We start from the raw sequence: 27955 nt of genomic DNA, 5'->3' as shown, positions 1-27955 counted from the left end.
AATGGACCGAGTCGGAAACGACGTTGAGGGATTCGCCACCTGACGCTTGACCAATGTTTTGCCTCCACCTTTCTTCGTAAGTGAAAAACGAAGAGAGAAGTTGCCGCTTCAAGCTACAGCTTCTCCTCTTCGTCATGGAGGCTCGGTCGAGCTTCTGCCGCGAGGAAATCAACAGCACCGTGTGGGAGGTTCCGGAGAAGTACACTCATCTCAAGCAAATCGGAACCGGGGCATACGGTTGTGTATGGTGAGTCGTTTGCCTGTCTCACTCTGAAGTCGAACGAAGCTCTCCTAACTTGATTCAATTAATGAGATTGCGGAGCTAAAGGATGTCTTACATACAGGACGCAATGGCCCAGGATCGACTGGATTCAAAACAAACACACACACACACACACGCTCGCTCAAAGACCCACAATGACGACACGATCGGTCAGGCCCTTACCCCTGCCGGTACCTTAATATAGTCCCAAATACCAAGGAATTACCTTTCATAATACAGTATGTCTGAGCATGTATTCTCATGTGACACTAGTCTGGTTGTGCGTTGTGGATATGTAACTGCAATTGAAAATAATTATGGCGCTCATATTCTTTTCTTTACAAGATACAATTAACCCTGACACTCAACTATAATGCTATCGCTAGTGCAGGGAATCATGCAGGACATGATCAGTGGTTTAGTGGTCTTCTTTCAAACATGAACATTTGGATGGATTATCAAGCCATTGAGACAATGAACGTATCCTTAAGTAGAATGAATACGAAACCCCTGATGCTTGGCAGGGGCGTTGCCATGGGGGCGGGGCAGGGGTGGTCCGTGCCCATCTACGGACATGCTCTGCCCACTCAAAGAAAAGTAGATGTAGTAATGAGGGCAGTCTGGGCAGCGCATATGCTATCCCATTCATATACTGTGTATGTCAGCGGACAATAGCTTGGACTCTCCTGCCTCCTACAGCACACAGTGTTTGTGTCATTCCCCACAGAGGGAGCAGAACTCTCAGAACATCCCTTTGTTGTAGTGATGGGGATTCCGTTTCTTTTTAGAGAAGCAGCTCTTTCGGCTCAGCTGACTAAAAACAGCCGTCTCTTTCGGCTCCCGAGGCTCTTGTTGTTTTAATCCATACATTACCAATTATTAGGTAACATTATGCACAAAGTGACTTAAAAAGGGGGAAATAGAGCAACAAAGAAAAGAGAGAACAATGAAAAATTAAACAAAAGAAATAAATAATACAAGAACAAGGAAAAAAAGAGAGAAAAAAAATCAAACATAATAAAGGAATAAAAATAAGTAAAAAGCTAAGGAGGAAAAGTAAAAAAGCACAAAATAATGGGAAAAATGGAAAAGAAAGAAAAAAGGAACAATTAAACAAAATAATAAAAACATTTAAAGGGGAAAATAGAGGACAAAATTTAAAAAAGGAAGAAAATAAAGAAAAAAAAACGGGAAAAAGAAATTAAACTAAAACAAAAAAAAGTAAAATGGAGAAAAAAGAAAAAAAATGAGTCCAAAGCTAGGAAAACAACAAACAAAAGAATAAAGATGAGGAAAAATGAATAAAAAAGAAAAAAATGTTGAACCTACCCCATGCATTTGATATACCCCCTGAGACCCGTGTCTGGAGACGCCACTGATTGTCTTTCAATCAGTAAGTCAAATCTCATGGGCGCTTGTAATGTGGAAAAGCACTATTTAAGGGAAGTAACATTTACCGTATAAACATAAAGAACAATCAGTTTTTCTTTCCTGGCAGTGCTTTGAATGGCATCACATTTCACATATGAATGTGTGTGAATAGGTTAACACTATACAATTATTATGTTCTTTGAGTCAGGCTTCACAATTTTGATTAAAAAAAAAACTTAATTGCGATTGTTCAGACCAGTATTGCAATTTCGATGCAATTTTCTATTTTAAAAGAAAGGTCCCTTTCCCGTGATAGTTTTGTTATTTTTGTAAGTACTTAACCCTTTGATGGATGACCTACCAAGAAAATACATTCTTCCGTTAGTGGAGTCGGTAATACCTGGAATCTGACAGTATGACAACAACTTCAATAATCTAATGCCTCTTCCTATGTCATCTATAACCCTAGTGGTTAAGATTCAGCGCTCTCACTTTTGCAATTCGTTTTTTGACTGATCAATCATTGCTCTAATATGGATATGTATTACCATAATAAACCTTGTGTATAATGAGCGCACACACTCTGAGTTGTTTTGTGGGTATAAAAAAACGCGTGTTATAGACTTATTAGGGGCCCGGGAGTTGCTGACCACTGCTCTAAATAATAAATGTACTGTAATGTATGAGATCAATATTGAAATGTCATTTAAAGCATTGGAGACAAATAAGCCCCAGTCTACAAACTAGAGTGAGAAAATTTTGAAAGTGCTGGTGCTGTTTGCCACTACTGAACATATTAGACCAGGGGTCGGGAACATATGGCTTGCGAGCCATATATGGCTCTTTCTATGAGTATCTGTGGCTCAGAGACAAATTTGGTTGCATGCAAAATTTCTCCATCCTGTTCAAAACTTGGGTTGTCTATCCTATTCAGGTACACGCAAAGCCAAACCAATATTAAAGATAATGGCATTACTTCGCAGTATATATATAGGGCACGTTTTTCACTACAATTTACAGTCGAGGTGTCACACAAAAAAAGGGTGAAAAAAAACTCGTTTTGGCTGTACAACGCTAAAGAATCCTTTATATAAAAGTTCACTATATAATCTGTGTTCAGTGTTCAGATACCTTATGATGAATCCACAGAACTGTAAATACGCCAAAACACCGGAAGAGAACTTAAAGTCATTTGATTGGGTGAGTGGGAGGGATGGGTGGAGCTATGCAAAAAGCGCAAGCACTCCCTCCCATCTCTGCGCCAAAAGTGAGCTCATCAGGCTCCCTGTTTGCAGAATGTTGTGACGTTTTTACACAATAACTGCTTGCATCTGGTTTTGAAACCAATATGTATGAAAAAAGGGTCAAAAGGAGTTTAACCGATCTTGAGTAATTGCAAGAAAGAGACAAGTTTAAAGTGGTATGTTTGTTGATTTTGGGACAGGGGCTCTGGCATTGTTTTCTTTTCATAATTTTTATCAAATCATCAAAAATAAATGTGCTGAAGTCTAAGCTTTTGTCTGGGGCACGGGTTCAGCAATTTAGTAAATTTGTCTCATAATACATGGTGTGGCTCTTTCCCAAAATAAAATTAATATTTTTTGCTTTTATGGCTCTTTGAGTCAAAAAGGTTCCCGACCCCTGTATTAGACCATGGTTTATTTAATGTGCGGCAAATGCTTTTTTTTAACTTTCTATTTGGGACGCAAAATTGTTGTAATGGGTGTTAGTTCTCTTATAAGGAGGACTCGTTGTGCCTGCCTGCAATTTTTTTCGTGAGTTACAATTTCAAACGTGTTGGTGGATGGCCCTGCAAATAGCACAAGCTTTCCCTCCCACAAACCGATGCCCTCCAGATCACTGCAAACATTATCAACCTGTTACTCAGCTTTACTGGATACAGAAAGACTGCTACACTCACATTTGCAACACAGGGTAATTTAGAGTGGAAGGTTCATTTTATTGATCAAGATTATTCGTAGTTAACTAAAATGTATTTTTAAGGAAATATTGGCTGAGGTGAACTCAACAATTTATATATTTTATAGCACTTAGTTGTCAATCTTATGGCCTGAGTTTAGCATGTGAACCTAACATTGGGTGAGAGGCAGGCTTCATCCATAACTTCTTAACAACCAGTACTATAGAACAGTTCTCATTCTCCATTTTTTTACGGTGACGCACAACTCACAATTTTTTTTTTTTAACCCCGGGGCTCTTACTGGTGTAAATATTGTGCACATACACACAAAATACATACAATAAATTGACACTTTTATCTAATTATTATTTGATCATATTTTTACCTTTTAGTTTTGCTGTGTAAGGGTCTTACCTTAACTATTTCAAAGCAACAGTAAGCAATTAAAAAAATAAAAAATAAAAGTAAACTAGAAAAACTGCAGAAAAAGGTTAACAAGGGTAAAGTAATCATTTATTTTTGTATGTTGGCAAATAATTTTTCTCATTTTAATTATTTTTCTCATTACAATACATTTTAATAGAATTATTTAAAAACACTTAAAACAATTAAATGTATCTATATGTTGCTATATCAGATGGTTTTGCTAGTTTTGAAAGTATTCCCTTTGTATTTTACAAAAAAGAATCAAAACTAAAATTTTAAAACATTATATTTGTTATGAACCGGAACAGGAGGAGAACCCAAATGCGTGACGTTTCTCACACAAGCCTTTTATTTTACGGGAAATGGGCAGCCATGCACGTTAGGCAGCAGTCTGGCGTGGAATGACAGGAAGCCAGAGACCGACGAGATCGATACCAATTGCCCGAGCAGATATCGGACAGATGGGGTCGATATCGGACAAGACGGGACAGACAGGATTGATATCGAAACAGAGTATTGAATTTAAATAGGACAAACTAGATGGGAATGAAAACTGGAAAGCATAATAAACAGGACAAAAATAGACTGGAACGAGACCGGACAGGAAACGCAGGCAGGAAGCCGGACAGAGTCAAAACCCACGTCTTACGGGGCAGAGGTTTGTTGGCGGACTGACAAAGGGAGAGTGAGAGCACTGAGCTCAAATAGTAGGGAAGCCAATCTGTCAACGGGCCGCAGTTGGCACCACACGGGCGGGGCCAATTGGGTGACATGGCAACCGTGACAATATTAAAAATAAGTGATCTTCTTTAACTATGTTTTTTAGTTTTTAATGTTAACTTCATTAAATTATTGATTAGTTCCCATTCCCTGTTTTGGGCTCAGTACGGTTAGTCCATCCATCCATCCATTATCTGCACCGCTTATCCTCAGTAGGGTTGCTGGAGCCCAGCTATTTTCGGGCAGTGGACAGGGGACACCCTGAACTGGTTGCCAGCCAGTCGCGGGGCACACAGGGACAGACAATTCGCTCACTCATTCACACCTAGGGACAATTTGAACCGGCCAATTAACTTAGCATGCATGTTTTTGGAATGTGGGAGGAAACCAGAGTGCCCAGAGGAAACCCACACAAGAACGGGGAGAACATGCAAACTCCACACAAGAGGTTCGATCTCATGACCTTAGAACTGTTCCGCACACGCGCTAACCACTGCGCAGCCGTGCTGCAGTAAGGTTAGTATATATATATATATATATATATATATATATATATATATACCGGAGCCATATCTCCCTTTTGGGAGGTGGCTAGAGTCAAGAACACATCCCTGACTTTTTCTGGGCGATTGATAGAGAGGAAGGGATATGACTCGGCTGAAGCTTGAACCTGCAACCTCCCAGTCTAGGTGTGGGCGCCCTACCCCTAAGGCTACCGAGCTGGTACAGGTAGTTAGTATACATCTAAAAACACTGACAACGTGAAGATAAAAGTCGAAATCCAGGGAAGTTCTACTTAAATTTATGAGGAGAAGCACAGACCCAGCTTATTATCAATTGAAATTGTGTAGAGAGAGACCACTCTTTCAAACAACTTGCAGTTCACCTCTCTAATGATCTTTCCTGGTCTGCCAACACAAAGGCTGTGGTAAGGAAGGCCCAGCAGCGACTCCACTTTCTGAGAGTGCTTAGATTTAAAAAAAAAAAAAAAAAACTCTGAACATAAGCTGCTGGTGTCCTTTTACAAAGCCACAGTAATGAACATTCATCAGTGTCATCAAAGTGTTATGTTGGGGGCCTAGCTTCAGACAAACCTTAAAGAGAGTCATCAACACAGCACATAAAAACATCGGCTCCTCTCTGCCCAGTCTTGAAGACATTGCTGCCTTGTAATACAGCAAAAACACCCAACAATACTATAAATGACTCCTTTCAGCCCACCCACAACCTCTTTGACTTGCTGCACTCAGGCAAATGCTACAGATCCCTTAAAACAAAGACTAACATGCTCAGCGGCGGGTTCTTCCCCAGGGCAATCACCACCCTTAACAAGCACACAAGACAGTAACATGTATACAGAGACCCCTCGTTACTTTGCGCTTCAGTTATCGCTGGTTCACTCCAATGCGGGGAGGAAAAAAAGATGTACTTAAAAAACAACAACGGATGCTTCCCGCACCACCAAGGAACTTCTCAGCCAGCCAAGATTCAAGCCGATTGGCCATTCAATTTAAGAAATAAAAAACACAACGAATGCTTCCCGCACAAGGGAGGGCCATTTCTGACTGTCAAAACTCACGATGATTGGCCATAACCTTTTGACTTGAGACCTCCGATGAGGATTTGCCAATTGATAACATAGTGTGTTTTCTACTGCACAGTGACCCTACACCTGATCTGCGTTCCTCTGCATTTCACTGAAAATAGTTTGTGTCCTGCTCCTTTCACCATACCACCTAAACCAGCCATATCCAAAGTCTGGCTCGTGGGCCAGTTGCGACCCATGATCAATTTTTTTGGCGTCTGTCAAAAAATTGATAATATGTGGCCCGCTAGTAATGTTGAGACCTGTATAAAATATCTGTGAACGAAGACGAAAAATGACCATTTCACCAGATGATGTCGGTTGCCCGTTGGTCACCTGGCTTTCTGTGAGAATTTTAGCCCACTCTGTTTCTGACATGTACACTGTAAAAAAAAAAAAGGAAAGTTAATTGGGCCGCTTACTGGATACGTGGAAATTTGAAGTATTTTTTCACCAAAATCCAAAACAACTGCGTCCGCCTAAGTTTCCAAGGGACTGTGCCAGTTTAAAGAATAAAATATCAAGAGGCACTGCCGAAACATGCCGACTTCAAAGAGCTAACTGGAAACGAAGGCTGTGAAGAGGTGAAGCAACTTGAAGCTGTTTTAACGGCACACCAGTGCTTTTTTTTACGAGACCCCGCGAGTCAAATTAAACCTTTCACGGAGGGGGAAATTATTAACGATTGTTCAAAGAAAGCCAGGCTGAATAGTTGTCCCTCACGCCTTCTCAGTTCCCCAAATTTGACCCGTGCTCTCTCTCGCTTGCTCACTCTCAGTCGGCAAGGCTTTTAAAAAAGTTGCACCCGAAGAAAATAAAACATAGACTAATTTAAAATACGCACTGTGTTTCAATTTGTTCTCTCTCTTTCTCTTGGTCCGTTGGTCGGTTGGTCAATCCGCTCTAATGAAGGCTGCAAAAAAAGGTGCGACACTACTTCGCCGATTTTCACTTTAAGCGGGTGGTTGTGGGCCTCATTGCCTGCAAAAACCGAGAGATCTCTCTGGGTGTGTATATATATCTTTTGTATAGAAAAATGAATATTCACATGTTATTTTGCTACTCTTATTTAGAAAATATGTTGTCCTAATGTCATTGCACTATTACAAGCATTACTTATATACTTATAGATTTGCCTACATAGTATTTTGTATCTTATTTTTCTCTTAAGTCTTTGCGTACATGTTTATCCTGGAGTGCCCCATTTATTCTGTTGAAAACAATGTTCACTACATTGTTATCAATGACGAAAAAGACAGTACTAATTTTAATTCAAATTATCTACTTGGAAAATTTTAACTAATATTTTTGTTTACTGTAAATGTAACTTCATGTTAACATGTACAATGCTTATATTTTCTTTAGATGACATAATGGAAATGTTATTTTAGAGTGAGTGAATATCTCGATCTTGTATGGAGAACACATTGAAAGAGTTGAATCAAATTAATATAAAATGGTGTAAACTCTAAAGCCCCAAACCTACAACTCACACAAGACCCGCTTGCTTTGTGGAGGAAGTGACCAATGAATATCAACAAAAGCAGTCTAATTGTGTTTTGTTCATCATTTACTACAGCTCAGCAACAAATGAGAAGACCAAGGAGAGAGTTGCCATCAAGAAGCTCCACAGACCTTTCCAATCAGAAATCTTCGCTAAAAGGGCATATCGGGAACTACGCTTACTCAAACATATGAAGCATGAAAATGTAAGTAGAATATGGCCAACACATTTCCTTACAATCAAAAATGTTGACACAAGTACTACAGTCCAGTGTTACCACGGGAATTTAGAGGTGTAGCCACATTCAGGGCATTTTAAAATATTTTTTGAAAGTTCCCTGTATGGAAAAATATATCAAAAACTCTTATTTAAAGATGTCAATGAATATTTTAGTTCAAGAAATTATTTTTTCTTCAAGCCATTCAATTTATTTGTTTTCTTTAAAAAAAAAAAAAAGCTCCCCAAACCAGTATGTTTTGGCCGAACCGTTCAGACATGGATTTCTGATGTTGTTCCAGATTTTACACGTTGCCTCGATCACCACTGGCACAACTGCTTCATGAAAAACTTAAGTTAAATCTTCGGGCCTACCCAGCGTGGTGTTGACTTAAAACTTGGAACCTCTCCCAGAGGCCTTAGAGTATGAGGATTTTACGCAGGATCTAAGCGGTTCCCAGCAGAACGCTCTTTCGGACAGACATTTAGTGTTTGTATAGTTCTTTTTTTTGGTTCTTTCTTTTTATTTTTGGCGATTGCTTCATCCGTCACAACTGCTGTTTACTAACCAGTGTCCATTACCACTATGTATGGTTGGTCATCACAATCTTCTCAGTGTAGAACTGAAAATCCCACATAATCTAGAATCGGATTGTTCTCAACTCGGGATCTAAATTCCATACTCAGTGAAGATGTGCCTGTACACTCTGTCCACAACCTGGTTAAGTCATTCTATATACAGTATGCCTTTACTGCCAGCATATTGCACCCTGCAATGATGTGTTGGACTGTCTCAGGGGCTTCTCCACACAGTTGCACCTGGGGTCTTGTCTGATGTGTTAGAGCCTGGCCCTTGTTGCTCTAGTTTTCATACCGTGCTCTTGTGCTGCCGTGAGCAGTGCTTCTGCATATACAGATGTATGAAACATGCAAAGCTGTGGCCCTAGAGGACTGGATTCTGACAAACTGGGTTTAGAGTTTGTTCTTTTATAACGGAAAACCTTGAAAATGGTCCAGATTGTCCAAACTTTTTCATTTGACTGTATATATTTAATATATACAAAATGTACTGTACATATATAATTTAGAAGTCAATCATGTTTATTGTTGGCTAATCATGTTGTCAAGCAAATAGTCCAAATGCAGTGTTACTCAATGACTTCTTCTGTGACAACTCAAATAGATGTTCAGTCCATTCCTGGCATGGTAGATTTTCCTCTACAGACCATTTAATATTAAAGGAAAACAAAGAAATGTATTCATGTAGAATTAAGTCAACTATACTCAACAACTTTTTTTATTTGACATTTAGAATAACCAAGTATATTATTTTTCATTTAGTTATAGTGAATACAAATTTACAAATTAATTCGTTTCACTTACTGAACCTGTTTGTAAAATGTTGCACAACACATAATTATGAGCATTTCACTTTAGATAAAAATGACTGTGACATCTGTTGTGTTGTAAGGGGCCGGTCACACAGACATTTACGGCTGAATCACGGCCAGAAATTTCTGCCTTTGTGGCGGACGCTATTGGACGCATTGAATTCGCCATTCAGACGAGATACAGCGGTGCTTAACACGAGGTCGGAAATTTGCGCGCGAGTATCAGCGCGAAAAAGTTTTGCGTTGCTCAATTCTTCAGGGCGAGGGTTAACAGCCTTTCACGAGCGTATTGAGGCTGAACCACGGCCAGAAATTTCTGGCCGTGAAGCAGATGCTGTTGGGCGCTGATGGACGTTTAGAGACCGCCATATAGACGAGATAGAGCAGTGCTTTACTCGCGGTCGGAAATTTTCACGTGGTTGGCCGCGTTCAAAACATTTGAGCTGCTCAAAAGTTTGAGCACGTGTTAAATCGCGTGCCGCACACGTGGTCAACACGAAGTAATGACGCGGAAATGACGCGGAACGACGTGCTCTGGCCGCGGCCAGGGCGTGGTTACACATGGGTAGGACGGGAAATTTCAGCGGGTAATCGTGGGTGGAGCATGGTAAGAGCATGTTCTGCGCCTGTATCGCGGTGTTATTACGTGAAATTAGCGTGTTACGCGTGTGACAGTCAAACGCCTTTCTCCGCGTATATACAGCGCGATTTGCCGATCACACGTCATTTGTGCTCGTGACGTCAAGGGGGTGAACATGGATCCCCGTCAGCGTAGTTTCTCTTCATTTCGAATAAACCTTTCGGTGCATTCGCGGCAAGGCTTTAATTCTGGGACCTTAGCTTGGCCTTTTGGTTGAGAGTAAGAATCCCGGCTCCTAAGCTCTGTAGCGTATTATGAACTGATCGATAATGGATAATGAATAAAGAAGTTAGAACAATCACCCTAGACCGCATTCTGCTGCGCTTCCAACGAAAGCGATCGTATTCTACATAAAACGCTTATTAAAACTATAAAGCGAGCTAATTATAACAATTGGGAGATCCTAGTCTATATAACGCGTTTATTTAAACAATACAGTGCGATCGTATTTTACAAAATGCGTTTGTTAACGTGCATGAAAAAGTCACGCGAGGGGGTGGGGCGGTGTGGGTGTTGCGTAGGAGTCGGATTTGGGCACAACACCGGCTCGGGAGCTTTTATACCCGTGGTCCACACGAGAAAATGACGCAGAAATGACGCGATGAGGAAGCGGATCAGTCGCCGGCGTCTGTTTTGCGGGCATACCACCGATGAACAGCGGGTTAGCCAATTTTGCGCATTTTCCATCCCGGGCAACCACGGGCAAAAAAAAAACGCAAAATTTTAGCCGTGATTCAGCCGCAAACGGCTGTGTGACCGGCCCCTTAGGCTCAATTTGTTCATCGGTTTCTCACTCCAACTAGGTGATCGGACTTCTTGATGTGTTCACCTCTGTTTCAAGCCTTGATGACTTCCAAGATTTGTGAGTATTTTCTTGCCTGTCACAAAATCTCCAGGCAGTGTTCAGCATGCCAAACATATTTAAAAAAAATTCAGCTGCTAAATACATAGAGAAGCACAAATTTTGTCCACATGTTTGTTTCTTGGAAACAGAATAGAATGGTGACATATTGTTTACATAATACAATTATGTGACATTAATCTCAGCACCTTGTGTTCAGAGTCATTGTTAATTACATTTCCTAATTAAACACTACGTAGCAACTCTGTAATGTTTAGTACACAGTGAACCCTCGTTTATTGCAGAGGTTAGGCACAGGGACAGTTTTTTCCCTAGGGTTATCACCACTCTAAACAAGACTGTATATAAAAATGGGTATGCATATATTATTTATCGACTTAATGTGGAATTTCGTTAATGTTAAATGTCATTGCACTATTGTACCTATCAGGGTTGGGAGGGTTACTTTAAAAATCTAAAAAGTTGCTAGTTACCTGTTGAAAAATGTAATAAGTAATGTCATCCATAATAATGTGATAATATAACTTAATTACTTTCAATTACTTTTGGAATACTCCAATACCAAATGTTCTAATAAACGCCAAATAAACTAAATATAAATTACTAAATTTTGTTTGAGATAAATAAACAATATAACGTTAAAACGAAATGGAAGAAACCAAGATCAGGTAGCTGCTTGTAGTTTAACAAAAAAGTGCTCACATTTTAACCACATAGTATAGTGTATTGAGCAAAAATCAAACATTTTTTTTCACATGGCAGATAAGATCTGCTTTGTTTTACTTCAAATTAAAAGCACATTAAGAACATGAAAGGTTCACTTTCTAATTTTCCAACAAACTCTGGGATGACTTGTCAACTCTTGCTGTCTCTAGACTGTCAGTGATTCAAATTATGATGGAGATGATTTGTCTATCAGCGCATTTTGTATGAGCAAATGTGAGACGCATGTGAATAAGTGCATGATGTGGATGAATGGATGGGTGAAAGTAGAGCTAAGATCAGCCCTTAAAAAATCCATCCCGACCCGGCCCGAGGGGTCTAAATGCCTGTACCAGGCCGAACCCAATAAATTAACCCGATTTGAGCGACTGAGTCCAACAAATCCCCAAACTTTCACATTTTATTTGTTGGGAGGAAAGTTGATTTTGGCCGTCTCAGACAACAAAAAGCCCTGCGCCGGGGTGCATAGCATGCACTTGTGATGACCTCACAAAGTTGATTTTTGCAGTCTCCGTCTAAAAACAGCCCGGCGCCAAGCACGCTACCCTGACTACCTCAAAAACTTGATATTTACCTTCTGACAACTAACAGTTTATCGGAGACGGCAAAAATAACATAGAACACATGATGAGTGGATTATTTAAAAAAAAACAGCAAGCAAGAGAAGCCCGCCCTGCCCGACCTCATGATTGACATTTTATGTCCGAACCCAGCCCGAATTCAGACTTGGTTCGGGTCCGTGCCCCAGATCTTACCTGATTTAAAGGATGCTGTGGAAGAGGGTACACGCCCATCCGGCATTACATTGCATTAATCATTTCATTTCACGTTATGTCATTAATATTATCATTCTTGTTTGTTCATGTCTTGTTAGTTGCACTTTAATGTCTGTTAGTTTTGCAAAGTTTTTGGTCATATAGTCATGTTTTGTTCTGAGGCCCCTGGGGCAGCTGCAGGTCCTGAAAGTGAGCGCAACGTTGTGTCTGCGTGGAATGAATGAGATGGTAGATAGCAAGAGGCACATGGGACGTCAAAACCCACACACACCGGACTTCAATATTGTCCCCTGAATTATGCAACATAAATATGCTTTTAAATAAAATTATAATGCTGCAAAGTAATCTTTATTTATTACAAAATATACCTGTAATTTCATTTTTTAACATTTTTAATATACATTTTTGTATTCTCATTACATAACGCCTTAACGTTACATGTATTCCTTTACTTGCCAAGCCTGGTTACTATGCACTTACAACTTAGGCCAGTCTTCAAGCACTACCCTGTAAATATGTTTGTCCATCCCTACTTTCGTTTATCTTATTTTTCTCTATTAATTCTTTATTTGGAGTTTATCCTGGAGTGCCATGCCTAATCTATTTGTAAACTATGTTCAATACATTGTTTTTAATGATAATAAAGACAATTGTTATTCAAAAAGTACCGCAATGACTTACTTTTAATATATAATTACTTTTCTGTCAAATCATAATTTTCATCATTAGGTAGAGAAGAATTAGAGAGACTGTTTAACAAAACAGAGTGCAGATCACATAAGAGGTTATGAGTTGAAAATAGTTTACACTCAAAGGGAAATAATTAAAAGATAAGAAATACCTACGAATCCATTTTAGTACACTGATTCTAGGCCTAATGCTGGCATTAATTCATGTGTTCAATGTGAGGCTCATTTGTTCTCCCTGGTTTACCAAAGGGATTAAGTTTCAGTGGCAGGAAAGTCTGAGGATAAAACGTTTTTTTTTCTCTACTTGTTGATTTCAGTGTCCACGTATAATATTCAAACAATAAGCATGGAAAGAGATTTGAGAATCGGTGTAATCCAGTCGGAGTCCAGGTGTAAGTGCAAACTGTGGAGGATTGAGCGGGCAGGCAAAAATCTAGTTAATGTGTTTGCATACATTAGGTTTCACTGGCAAACTTTCTAGAAATATTACATGTGTTTTCCTAACAACATGAGTGTGGTTGATTGCTGAGAATCGTTAACTTTTTATTTTCTGATTATTACGGCTGGATAGGTTTACCAGTAAACAGGCGACTTCATATAACAGCTGTTACCCAGGAATTTGCATAAACATGTTACGTCATTCTACATCTCTTAATGAAAGCATTCAAATGTGCAAATTGCAGCGGGTTCAAACAGCTTATTTGTTAGGGTTAATGAGTAAGCAAAATTGAACCAAATCGTCTGTTGGCTAGCCTGATGAGGGTTTTCTTTTGATGTGTTTCCAGGGATAATCTTTTTTTTTTTTTTAATACTTTTCTTAGCTACCTCGTGATGCCTTACATGTTTACTGACCTGTCGAAGGTGCGAGGGCATCTCTCTGAAGACAAAGTCCAGTTTCTTGTCTACCAAATGCTATGTGGACTTAGGGTAAGTTGGAGGGGTCTTTAAAGCATTAAACATTAATGCTTGAGACTTATGTGACAGGCATTTGGTTGCTCAAATTAGCAGCACTTTTTGTGCATGATTTTGTGATTAAAGTGTCAGTGCCTGACCTTTTTTTTTTGTTTAAACGGTTTAATATCAGTAATAGGCAACTATTATAATGACAGTTTGTTTTGTTTTTGCCTCAAAATATGCTTAAAATTATGCCAATTTGTTCCATTAAATACATTTGATGCAGTACACAAACAAAATCTCTTGAAAGTTTCCATAAAATTATACGAATTGATTGTATTCTTCTAGTATGATCCAGTTTGTTTATAAAATACATATTTAGAGATCAAACACAAATTGAAAAGAAAAAAAGTCTTGATTGACAGCTGTTAGCCATAAATTATTTAGTTTTTTTTGTTGCATCTCTGCAATTCTAGAGGCTGATACCAGGATCGATCGTCATAAGTACTAATACCTTGAAATACTGAAATTGCCAACAATGATAAAGTGCCTGGCATGGGTACTCATCTGTAACAAAAGTGATGTTTTTAAACTAAACAAAATCAAAACATTTTGTCAAATACATTAACCTGGATTACAAACACACACATACAATACAATAAAAGTAGAGCAATATGTTAATTTTTATAGATGTAATGAACAGAATATGTTTCCATTATTTTTATATGTATTATATAACAAATGTTGGCTGTGATTATGTCATTTGCCCTGTCTACCCTTTCTGCAGTACATTCACAAGGCTGGAATTATTCACAGGGTAAGTACAAGTTTATTTTAAGGGGAAATGTCTTGCTCCACAGCATTGGTTGAAACTAATTAGTAGATTTAAGGCACAGTAGTTTTTGTGTTCATTTTTCGGAGTCAGATTGCATACTTGGTTACTTCTTGTATTGCAAAAAAATGGGGAGAGTTGAATCCATTCATTGGTACTGAGTCAGATCAGCGTGCACCTGCACCAACAGGTAGTATGAGCCAACCCTGACTGCATGTCTGGAGTTGTCAGGCCACACCCTTCAGCTCTATTTCTGGCATTGCCGGGTGCATTTGGGGAGCATAGAGTTTCTAACAAAAAGCAGGCAGGGCCTCTTGGGTGGAAAACTGAAGTGCTTTCTATGGTGTTAATGTAGAACAGGGATGTGCAAATTACGGGCCACATGTGGCCCGGCTGACATTTTTGTCTGGTCTTACGAAGCAAATTAGTCAAAATATCATGACAATAGTAATAAAGGAATACTAATAAAAACTTGTTTTTTGGGGCCAACTTTCTCCCCATTGACCCCTTGTTAGGGTGGTCCTTAATGGGGGTCAAAAAATTTTTTTTTGAAATATTGGGCTCTGACCCCCCGCATATGTTCTTATATCGATAAAAACACAGTGTGTGCAATTTTGAACAATTTGGATAATATTTAGAGGTAGCTCAACGACATTTAAATTTCCCAAAATGGTAACATTTTGGCAATTTTCGAGAAAAAACGGAAATCTTAACCCTATGTGTACGGCGTTTTAGAACATCCAATTTCAGTCCATTGCTTATAATTGTAACACAAGAAAAGTTACAAGTAACTTTGTACACTAGGTCTGATATAATGTGCGAAAAATCCTTATTTTTCATACCAAAATTTCAGAGGCCTTGAGCGACCTCTAAATATCCTTTGATTTTGATGAAACTTTGCCTAATTACGTTTTGTATATATTGGAACATATTCAAGGGGTCAGAGCATGAAATTTTAAAAGTCGAAAAATAAGGACCACCCTACCCCTTGTGTGTCTACAAAAACTTCTACAGAAATGCAACAAAAATACTGCAAGATACCTACAAAACTAAATGTAAAATTGAAAACGAGGATCTCCTATATATGACTTTGGTTTAATTCTGAAAAGAAAATAATACCACAGAAATACTACTAAAACCTTTTACAAGAATACTATAATACAAAAATACTACGACAGACGGGGTTCTCCTATCCATCCATCCATCCATCCTTTCGCTATATCGACTGGTAAATCGAGAGCTCTTTGCCCAGCCCTTTTTCACCACGACAGACCGGTACAGGGTCCGCATGACAGCAGACGCTGCGCCGATCCGTCTGTCGATCGACCGTTCTCACCTACGCTCACTTGTGAATTCTAACCATCACACTCCTCAACTTGTGGCAGGATTTCATCCCCAACCTGTAAAGAGCATGCCACGCTTTTCTGGCTAAGAACCATGGTCTCGGACTTGGAGGTGTTGATCTTCATCCCGGCTGCTTCACACTCGGCTGTGAACCGCTCCAGTGAAGAGCTGAAGGCTTGAGAAACCAACAGCTCCACATAATTTGCAAAAAGCAGAGTTGCAATGATGATGCCCCCAAACCAGACCCCTTCAATGCCAGAGCTGTATGTAGAGCTGGTCACACTGCCTCTTCTTGATTCCGAGATTTGACTTCCTGATGGACCATCCACTCCAGTACCCGCAAATAAACCCTACCCGGGAGGCTGAGAAGTGCCATTATCTGTAGTTTGAAAACAGTGTGCGGTCTGTCCCTCTTTTCAAAAAAGAACCACCACCCCAGTCTGCCAGTCAAGGGGTACTGTCCCTGATGTCCACACAGTGCTGCAGATACGTGTCAACCATCACACACTAACAACTTGAGGAGCCTTAATAAACTCTGGGAAGGTATTATCTTCTTCAGTGACTTCAACCCCAGAGCTATGCGGGCCCATCTCAGGGTTCACCCCAGAGCTATGCGGGCCCATCTTAGGGTTCACAGGCTCTGCTTCCTCACAGAAAGACGTATTGGTGGGATTGAGAATGCGGATATTCTGCAGGCAGCTTTAAAACGGTCTACTTGGCCAGCCAACCGACGACTGCTTCCAGTATCCCACAGGCCAGGAAGGCCTGATAAGACTTTCTTCAGCTTGACGGCATCCCTTAACGCCAGTGACCACCAATGGTCTGAGGGTTGCGGCCACTGCAGGCACCAACTAATTTACCGCCACAGCTCCGATCAGCCGCCTCGACAATGAGGCACGGAACATAGTCCACTCTGACTTAATGTCCCCCTTGGGTCATCGGCGAAGTTCTACCAGAGGTTTCGGACAGGAGATTCTGCCAGAGGTACCCAGAAGACCCTCACAACATGATAGGGTCTGCCAGGTCAGATCTGCATCTTACCCCCACCATCCGAGCCAACTCACCACCAGGTATTGAATCAGTTGACAGCTCTACCCCTCACTTTACCATAGTGTCCAAAACATTCGGCCGCAAGTCTGATGAAACGACTACAAAGTCTATCATTGAACTGCAGCCTAGTGTGTCCAGGTGCCAAGTGCACTTATGGACACCCTTATGTTCGAACATTGTGTTTTTAATGGACAAGCTGCGATGGGCACAAAAGTCCAATAACGAAACACTGCTGGGGTTTAGTTTAGGGCGGGCGTTTATTCCAACACGCCACTCCGGGTCTCACTGTCATTGCACATGTAAGCGTTAAGTTCTCCCAGCAGTATGAGGGAGTCCCCAGGGGGAGTGCTCTAAATCACATTCTCCAAGTACTCCAAGAAGGGTGGGTACTCTGAACTTGTGTCTGGTGCGCAAGCACTAACAAATACCTTCCCCCCGCTCCTAAAGCACGAGGCGGGGCTTTAAAGTCTCCGCCATCGCAGCCGGGTGGCTTCGGGTGCCAGTGTCCGTCACGACTCTGCGCGTCTGTATGCTGGGCGGAAGATGTTGATCTTAAATTTTATTGGATGTGTTCTTGAAAAAGTCTTAAAATGTCTTAAATTTAAATGGAAAAACAAATGAGCCTGCCTATTCGAGAATGCAAAACAAAAGACCACAGTGACGTGTGAAAACATTTCACCACATATGAAAGTGGCCTGAGTTTGGCGTGAAAAAATCAGAAATATTCCGTTCAGATGGATTTTAACAGATTGGAAACAGGTAGCGTCCATGCCCCCCCAAAAAAATCTGATTTCCCTGCAGTGTGAACCTAGCCTATATTTGATTATGTGTAATGAACAAGAAAATGAGTGAAAAGTGCAAATAATCTCAATGACCTCCATTGTATTGTAGGATCTCAAACCTGGAAACTTGGCTGTTAACCAAGACTGCGAACTAAAGGTTTGTATCTAGAAAGATTCTATTCTTACTGGCAATAAATGCATTTGAGGACATCCATCTAGACCCCATGTATCAGATTAAGGTCTAGAGTGCTGCATGTTTCAGAGGTAATTCAGGTAATTAAAATCATCAAAATAATTATTAGGTTTCTGCTCCTGAAAGCAGTATGTGCCTAAAAGGTTACCTTTAAAACATGCACAGTTGTGGTCCTGTAGGGATTCAGTTTGACGTGCGTGATCTTGATAAAAACTATTGTTAAAATATACAAACCACATCACTATGAGAACTGAATGATAATTCACTGATACCTTAGGTCAGTGATTTTCAACCTCTTTTGAGCCTATGCACACCCGTTATTAGAAAATCTGAATGAACACGTCCATCATAAATGTTTGAAAATGAATCCCCGGCACAAGTTCTGTTTTTTTTTATATTCTTTCTTGTTGTTTGTTTAAAGTAGAAATTCTCATGTTGCCTCATTTTAAAGTATGAAGTTCTTATAGTTTGTGGTCACTGTAGTTCAGGAAGAAATTAGGTTTAAAAAACATTTTACTATATTTTTAACTTCTTTTTCAAGTTTCACACTATTTTTATCCGTTTTTCTAGAAAAAATAATGATTAAAATGAGCAAAAATGACCTCTAATTGGAAACACTCTTTTACTTGGTTCGAACGAAAAAAATTATATTCAGCACATTTTGTAAATTTTTCCACATTTTGTTGATTTATTATTTATTATTATTTTATTTCCCTCTACCTCATGAGCAGATAATTGGCTTATTTAAGAAAAAGTAGTAATCTGCTGCCACCCACTTTTATGGGTGAGTTTTACAGTTATTGAGTGGATGACTGGAAGACCGTAACTATCTGCACAATTTGATTCCTCTTTTCCAAATATGAAATTGGGCAACTTCCTGTGGCACAATAGACAAGGTCTCACGGCACACTACCTCAGGTGTTCACACTCGCATGCAACATGCACTGACTCACACTTAGAATACTGCACTGAACATGTGAAATGTCCTGACTGGTCTATCAATTTTAGTTAATGGGAGTTTGTGTGTATTTTGCAAATTTGATCCCAATATAGATGGTGTGATAGGAATACTGTGTGGATGGAACAACAACATGCATATTGTTCATGGAATAGCAAGCGTAATTGTACAGGGGGAAAAAAATGTCTGAATATAAACCTTCATTCATTGTTTTCATTAACTGTTAAATTCAAGGTTAGGGAACGTAACATTTATATACGCATTTCTGCGCCAACAAGGCAGACGACTAGAAAGTATTCAAAGGTTATAATGGTCAGTTTATAGACACACTAGAATAGGAGCCATTCGATTTGCAGCTATTAAAATGTTAAAGAAGACGCATTGAAGTATCGTCCCAAGGAAAGGTTTTAAAGCTATACAATTGCACAACAAATAATAACTGCTTTTTCCTAAGTATTTTGATTACTTTTAGAAGGTTTTAAGCGTTTAAACTTATTTTGTTTAGATGAATTTCATCTCCATTTTGCAGATCCTGGACTTTGGACTAGCCCGCAGTACAGATGCAGAGATGACAGGCTATGTGGTGACCCGTTGGTACCGGGCACCAGAGGTCATTCTGAACTGGATGCACTACACACAGACTGGCAAGACAACCAGGGCTATTAATATTCTTAACCCTGTATTTGTTGTCTCACTGCTCTGTTAGGCTTGTATGTTTTATTTGATTTGATGATACGTGAATATTGCACCTTTGCTTGAAAAAAGAACCTCAGCAATTACTTTAGTAATTACATTGAATGTTTTTGACACGTACAATGGAAATGATTTGGAGGTGGAATCAATATAACACCTGGCATTGAAATTGTCTTCCTTTAATCTCTTCGGTGGAGACAGATAGTCCTGTCGGCAGGGTGTTGACAAGTGACAATATTGACACTGTCACTCTGCTGTCAGTTACAATTGGATGACTTATTTTAAGATGTATGCTTTTTCAGTCAATAGCTTATCTTCTCAGCTTCCATTGTATCATATTGCTGTCCCATTTCACAACTAGGCGCACTGCAATCATCCCCATACCATTAAAATATGAATGTTATTTGTCTGCTTGATATAGGCATGTTTTAGAGCACTGAGCCAACCTTGAAATGTCATAGATGTGTTTCTCCTTGCTCATACTTGTTTCCTGTGTCGCTTATTGTAGTGGACATCTGGTCTGTGGGCTGCATCATGGCTGAAATGATCAACGGGAAAACCCTTTTCAAAGGAAAAGACTGTATCCTTTCACCTCCTTCGGTTAATCCACCTTTAATGAGGGAATGCTTCCTTGAAAAAATCTAAATTTGAGTTATTTAGATGTGAAGGTTCCTTTTTTAATCATCACAATAGAAACCTTCTCTGTCTGTCTGGTTAAAAAACATGATATGGTCTACACAGGTTAAGCAAAATAAACCTATTAAATGTGTTTGTCTGGTACTGAGATAGGTTCTACTGTCCAAGCAAACCTTGACTTTAAGTATAGATATGGACCAGTTAACACAGATCATGAAGGTTACTGGAGTGCCTGGACCAGAATTTATACAGAAGCTTGACAGTGCGGAGGTACAACCACTAAGTAACAGAATTTGAATGTATGAGCTGTGCGGCAAAAAAGCATTTCGTCAACCACTAATTGTGCAAGTTATCCCAATTGAAAACATTTGGGGCAAATCATGCTGGAAAATAAGTATTTTGTCAATACCAAAAGTTCATCTTAATACTTTGTTATGTACCCTTTGTTGGCAATAACGAAGGCCAAATGTCTAACTCTTCACAAGCTTTTCACACACCGTTTCTGGTATTTTGGCCCCTTTCTCCATGCAGATCTCCTCTAGAACAGTGATGTTTTAGGGCTGACATTGGGCAAAACAGACCTTCAATTCCTTCCACAATTGTTGAGGGGTTGAGATCTGAAAAGAGGCCAGGCCACTCCAGGACCTTTGTTGCCCTGGCTGTGTACTTTATTGTCATCCTGAAAGACCTAGTAACGTCTCATCTTCAATACCCTTGCTGATGGAAGGAGAATCTAATTTAAAATCTTTTGATACATGGCCCCATTCATACTTTCCTTTCCAGATTGGTCGTCCTGGTCCCCTTCCAGAAAAAGACGTCCCAGAGCATGATGTTTCCAGCCTCATTAACATTGGTTATGGTGTTCTTCGGATGCAATTCAGTAGTCTTTCTCCTCCAAACAAAAGAACCAGTGTTTCTACTTAAAAGTTCTATTTTGAATTAATTCACCATAACACTTTCTCCTAGTCCTCTTCTGGATGGTCCAAATGCTCTCCAGCGAACTGCAGACGGGCCTTGTCATGTACTGGCTTCTGCTGGGGGGACATGTCTGGCAGTGCATGATTTGAGTCCCTGGCAGCACATTGTGTTACTGATAGTAGCCTTTGTTACTGTTGTCCCTACTCTCTGTAGGTCATTCACTAGGTCCCGCCATGTTGTTCTGGGATTTTTACTCACGGTTCTTGCTATAACTTTGACACCCCGGGGAGAGATCTTGCATGGAACCCCAGATCTAGGGAGATTATTAGGGGTTTTGTATGTCTTCAATCTTCTTCTTTGGGGACCTTAAAAATGAATTGTGGCACTAGATACGGCGGCCAAGACTATGAGATGTTTGCCAACACCCTGAAATTGAGCTGCTGTACAGCGGCCAAGATCCTCCATCATTTCAAAAAATCAAAAGGCACTCACAACAGCGCTTGTTGGATTCCGAAGAAGCTGAGTGAACGTGCACAGCGTCACATCCAAATGCTATCTAAGGGGCCGGTCACACAGCCGTTTGGGGCTGAATTACGGCTAAAATTTTGCGGGTTTTTTTTTTTGCCCGTGGTTGCCCGCGATGGAAAATGCGCAAAATTGGCCAACCCGCTGTTCATCGGTGGTATGCCCGCAAAAGAGACGCCGGCGACTGTTCCGCTTCCTCATCGCGTCATTTCTGCGTCATTTTCTCGTGTGGACCACGGGTATAAAAGCTCCCGAGCCGGTGTTGTGCCCAAATCCGACTCCTACGCAACACCCCCACCCCCTAGCGTGAACGCGCATTCTGCTGCGATCGCTTTTGTTGTAAGCGTGCATTGACGTTGGTGACTTTTTCATCCGCGTTAACAAACGCATTTTGTAGAATACGATCGCACTTTATTGTTTAAATAAACGCGTTATATAGACTAGGATCTCCCAATTGTTATAATTAGCTCGCTTTATTGTTTTAATAAGCGTTTTATATAGAATACGATCGCTTTTGTTGGAAGCGCAGCAGAATGCGCGTTCACGCGAGGGGGGGGAGGATTTACCGTTCGATTACATTCACAACAAAAACAAAGACGGAATGGTTTATGTTGTATTACATTCCCAACAAATGCAAGACAAAGTGGATTTGGTTATATGTTCGCCATTACATTCCCTAAAAGTGAGATAAAACGAGGTAAAAGTGGTTGTAGTAGCGAGGGGATGCAAATCTCGGCAGGGATGCATTTCTCGGATAACACCGGTGTAGAAATCATAACCGCTCAAGACACAGTCCCGTGAAGATCAAGATTTCAAGCTATGGCATCATTTTTATTTTATTATCTTGAAAAGAAATGTCAAGAAATAAAAATGGATTAAGACGAGGTCACTACGCTGACGGGGATCCATGTTCACCCCCTTGACGTCACGAGCACAACTGACGTGTGCTCGGCAAATCGCGCTGTTTATACGCGGAGAAAGGCGTTTGACTGTCACACGCGTAACACGCTAATTTCACGTAATAACACCGCGATACAGGCGCAGAACATGCTATTACCATGCTCCACTCACGATTACCCGCTGAAATTTCCCGTCCTACCCATGTGTAACCACGCCCTGGGCGCGGCCAGAGCACGTCGTTCCGCGTCATTACCTCGTGTTGACCTCGTGTGCGGCACGCGGTTTAACACGTGCTCAAACTTTTGAGCAGCTCAAAAGTTTTGCGCGCGGCCAACCTCGTGTGAATTTCCGACCGCGAGTAAAGCACTGCTGTATCTCGTCTATATGGCGGTCTCAAAACGTCCAACAGCGCCCAACAGCATCTGCTTCACGGCCAGAAATTTCTGGCCGTGGTTCAGCCTCAATACGCTCGTGAAAGGCTGTGTTCCCGCGCTCTGAAGAATTGAGCAGCGCAAAACTTTTTCGCGCTGCCACCCGAGCGCGAATTTCCGACCTCGTGTTAAGCACTGCCGTATCTCGTCTGAATGGCGATCTCAATGCGTCCAATAGCGTCCGCCTCAAAGGCAGAAATTTCTGGCCGTGATTCAGCCGCAAATGTCTGTGTGACCGGCCCCTAAGAAAGATCGGCGTTGGAGTGATGTCAGCATTGCTGCAGAGAATAAAGAGCTGGGGGGGTCAACCTGGAAGTACTCAGACCATACACTTCAGGAACTTTTACTTTAGGGTGTGCTCACTTCTGTTGCAAAGGGTTTTGGTTATTGATGGTTATATTTTGAGGGTTAAAATTAATTTTACACTGCTATAATAGATTTACACAGACCACTTTTCATTGTGTCAAAGCAAAGTTTCTTCAGTGTTGTTCTGCTTAACACTATAATTAAATTTCTGCAGAAATGTGAGGGGTGTACTTACTTTTGTGACACCCTGTGTGTGTGAGAGAGAGAATCTCAATTTTTTGAAGTGTAGCAAGCTCATTGAACAGGTTCCGAACATTTTCCTAAATGTAGATGACATTGAGCAATACATTTATAATTTGATTTTAAATCTGGATCATATGTATTTTCGCAAGTCCGAAATTACCAATCAATGCATTTACAGCACTACTGAAAACCGGAAGAAAACTCGACGAATGAAGGCTTAATTTTCCAATTTGTGAAACAAAAACGATATACTGATGAATATTGAAGTGTTTTTGTACGATTTTGTTTCTCACAAAACAGGCAAAAAATTATGTGAAAGCCCTTCCTCACTATCCCAGGAAAGACTTCTCAACATTGTTTCCTCGAGCCAGTGCAAACTGTGAGTTAAGTTTAAAAGGTTATTGAAAAAAAATGAAGCACAATTGCTGATACATTGATTGATCGTAGGCATTGACCTGCTGGAGAAGATGCTGGTTTTAGATTGTGATGAGAGGCCCACAGCTGAACTTGCCTTAGAGCACCCGTACTTTGACAGTTTAAGGGACCCAGATGACCTTCCTGAACCGGAACCATATGATGACAGCCACGATAATGCAAAGTTATCTCTCGAGGAGTGGAAGCGTAAGTGAGCACGCATCCATTTAAATAAGTCTTGGACATGGAAAAGGACTTCCACTAGGTCCAACACATTTGAAATAAAATCAGATTTTCTGTTCTTTAACCATCTAAGTAAAGGATGATTTAATTTATAAACTCGCTGTGCCAGTTAAAATGTCAACATTTAATTGCAGATTTATTTTTGTAATCTTGTTTGACCAATCACAAGAATGAAACAGATCATCCATGATTAATGATTAAGTACTGATGTAATGACGTTTTAAAACATTTTGGAAAGTGTCCAATCAGCTTACACTGTATCCCATTTACAGTCAAAAGGGGCTTTGTATGTATGACATTGGCGTAGTTCTTCAATGTTTGCAAATGTTAAGTTCCTAGAAAATCTACAAAATATCTCTGTGGATAAGCAATCAAATAGGTTACAGTCAGAAAATTGTTAACCCAGGGTTCGGCAACCCGCGGCTCAGAAGCTGCATGCGGCTCTCTAGCGCTGCCAAGTGGCTCCCTGGAGCTTTTCCAAAAATGTTTACAAAATGGGAGAGGGAAACATATTTTTGTTTTAATATGGTTTCTATATGAAGACAAACATAACACAAGCACTTTTAACGTTTTCCAGTTCTGTGAAAATGTGTGGAATAAATATTACATTTCAATTAGGGGTGTAACTATGAGACGAGAGGGAAGATCAGCTGGTATGAGTTGACGAGTGGGGAGTGGTATAAGTTCGTAAAAACACAGGATACAGGTTGTCGCCTCAAACGCAGCGGTCACATTGTGACAGAAAGTATTATCTCTCCTCCACTTGTTATCCACTTTCTCTGCTGTCCCCTGTGTAAGAAGAGCTCAGCCTTTCAAAGGGGCAGCGTCAGAAGCCAGGCAGGTGGCTGTTTTAAACAAACCGTCATGTCGGCCATGGACCCTAAGGTTAAAAGATGAAAAAAAACTGCACATTTATCAAACTTTACTTTCAAAAAGCTGCTGTTTTGTATTTATAAATGCATGCTGCATTTTATGACACTCTTTTACTTGCCCAGATAAGGGGCATGTTATGCACGTTCCATTTTGTTATTGCTTTTTTGGATCCCCAAAACAAAAATGACATAAAAAATTGGATTTTTTTTATTGCATGGTGCATCATTCTCAACAAGATGCGCTGCATCCAACTTAATCATTTTGATAGTAGGCTTGTATACCTATTATGGACACATTCAACATTTATTGATTCATATTTTCATTATATTAACACATACAGCATTCATACATACATTCATTCATTATAAGGCTTTTCATTTTTTTGCGGCTCCAGACAAATCTGTTTTTGTTTTTTGATTTTGGTGCGATATGGCTCTTTCAAAATAATGGGTTGCCGACCCCTGGTCTTACCAAATTAATAGTTTTAAAAAACATTTAAAGGGCAAAACGATGCATTTAGATCACTCTTTTGTAAAGTAGCAAGAGAACGCTGTGTTGTAATAAGTTCTACATAAACATTGACAAGCTTTTTTGAGCTGCTCTACTACTTAATAACTTGCTCTAGCTACTCGTAAATAATTAAGGTTGAAAATGGTCTGTAATGGTGCTCGTGAAAGCCAAAAGACAGGCTAAAAATGAACATTGTTCTCTCCTTGCCTACAGGCTTATGCTTCCGAGAGGTGAAGAACTTTGTGCCATTCCCTCGGCGTGACTCCAAGAGAAAAAACACTTTGACTATGACTCCCTGACTTAGGAAATGTTGTGTAAATATGGTATCTTCATGTCCCAACAACTGCACAGCCAATCGTGTCCTTCTATAATTAAGGATTTTTTATTTGTTTACTTTTATAATTTATGCATTTCAAATTATTTTCAAACACTGTTGAGTCATGTGTTGGTGTTTGTAAAATGTCGCACATTTATTTTCTAATCAGTGAAATGCCCAACAAATTCCTGAATCATGGTAGTTGATAACTCCTTTTGTTATCTTTAACGTTGATATGGTCTTATTCCAACTATCCATCAATTTTCCAAATGGGCCGGGGGCACCCTGGACAGATTACCAGCCAATTGTTTTTAACTTATAAAAGGTAAACTTCTACTGTCAAAAATGTTGTGAGTACTTGTTAGTGTTCAAGACTTGATTACTTTATATTTGGCCATTGGTGAGTTTTGCCCTCTGTGCTGTCTGTTTGCACTTTACAATTTTAACTTCATGACTTCAACTTAAAGGGACACTGTGTAATATTAGTCCACTAGATTTCGATGTATTTTTTTAGTGCAACCGAAAACGAGGGCTACAAAGCACAAGGAAAGAATACAAACTACGCGGAGTCAAGTGACCGAAACGCACCATTTTTCTCATTATTTTGCCCAACCTTTCATAAGGTTTTTGGGGCTACCTATACAAGCAAGGTGACATACCTGTCAACGTATATGATTCCTTGCATTTTATGTTTTTCATTTCAAGTTGTGTACGCCATATAACATTTTTTTATACAGGAAAAAACGTACGTGTTAAAAAAAAAAAAGTTTTGTTGGACCGATCTTGTCTTGCCCATTTTGGCTCTAATCCGGGATGTCTCAGTCACTGGTAGCCAATAGCAACATCACCGTAGATTGTTAATATTGTCACGGTGTTTAACATAGTCTGTTTTGTGAGTAAATAGGTGCAACGTTGTGTTTGTACGGATTATAATGGCTTAATAAGGGGAGCAATTAGCTGATGTTGACAGCATGAGATGGTAAACAATCATTTCAGTTCCCTCTGGGTGATATGGAAAACAAATAAATTATTCTTAACGTTTGAGTATTAAAATATATACATACATATTTAATGATAATTTATCCAGCCATCCATTTTCTGCACCGCTCATCCTCACTAGCATCGCAGGGGTGCTGGAGCCCATCCCAGCTACCTTTACACAGTGGGCAGAGGACACCCTGAACTGGTTGCCTGCCGGTCGCAGGGCACACCGAGACAGACAACCATTCATACACTCACTCATACCTAGGAGTCACCAATCAACCTGCCATGCATGTTTTTTGGAATGTGGGTGGAAACCAGAGTGCCTTGAGGAAACCCACGCAGGCACGGGGAGAACATGCAAACTCTGCATGACCGGTAGTGGAATTGAACCTTGGACGTCCGCGCCATAGTGCTGACTGTCTAACCACTCATTCCACCGCGTTGCTCGATAATTTTTCATACATTTCTATTATTATTATTCAAACTATTGTTGTTTATTTTTTTATAGATGAAGTATTTTATCTCAAGGTGCTGCTAAATAGTACACAATGTCCCTTTAAGCAAAGCATGTCTCTCCTTCGTGTTGCTATTTTTATGAGGAAAAGAACTGCATTTGCATGTTTATGTTCAAAAATGTCTATGTACTTAATTAATGATGATGATTAAAATAATGAATTTTTAAATATGTGTTACAATAAAATTAAAGGTGGCCTGTGTCATTTGAGGCTTCCTTAAAAAGTTGAAAGTAGATTTTTTTGTTTTTCCTCTATCAAGTATGTGTTAACTAAGGCGCAGTGGAAAAAAATGTATAAAGGCTTCACGCA

General features: G+C 40.0%; 1 protein-coding gene across 1 annotated transcript; it reads left to right on the top strand.

Annotated features, from left to right (window-relative positions):
• On the top strand, window positions 1–27847 carry mapk13 (mitogen-activated protein kinase 13). The gene is made up of 12 exons (XM_088331537.1): window positions 1–247; window positions 7865–7994; window positions 10840–10898; window positions 13908–14013; window positions 14768–14797; window positions 18098–18145; window positions 19669–19783; window positions 20341–20412; window positions 20659–20738; window positions 24092–24170; window positions 24239–24412; window positions 26045–27847. Exons 1-12 carry the CDS (start codon window positions 135–137, stop codon window positions 26128–26130), a joined length of 1092 nt encoding a protein of 363 aa, XP_088187663.1. The 5' UTR covers window positions 1–134; the 3' UTR covers window positions 26131–27847.
• Window positions 27848–27955: the final 108 nt, after the last annotated feature.

Source organism: Urocampus carinirostris, chromosome 3, assembly GCF_059441175.1.
Source record: "Urocampus carinirostris isolate Australia breed hairy pipefish chromosome 3, RoL_Ucar_1.0, whole genome shotgun sequence".
In the NCBI taxonomy this organism is placed as follows: Eukaryota; Metazoa; Chordata; class Actinopteri; order Syngnathiformes; family Syngnathidae; genus Urocampus; species Urocampus carinirostris.
This window is presented reverse-complemented; position numbering and strand designations above follow the sequence as displayed.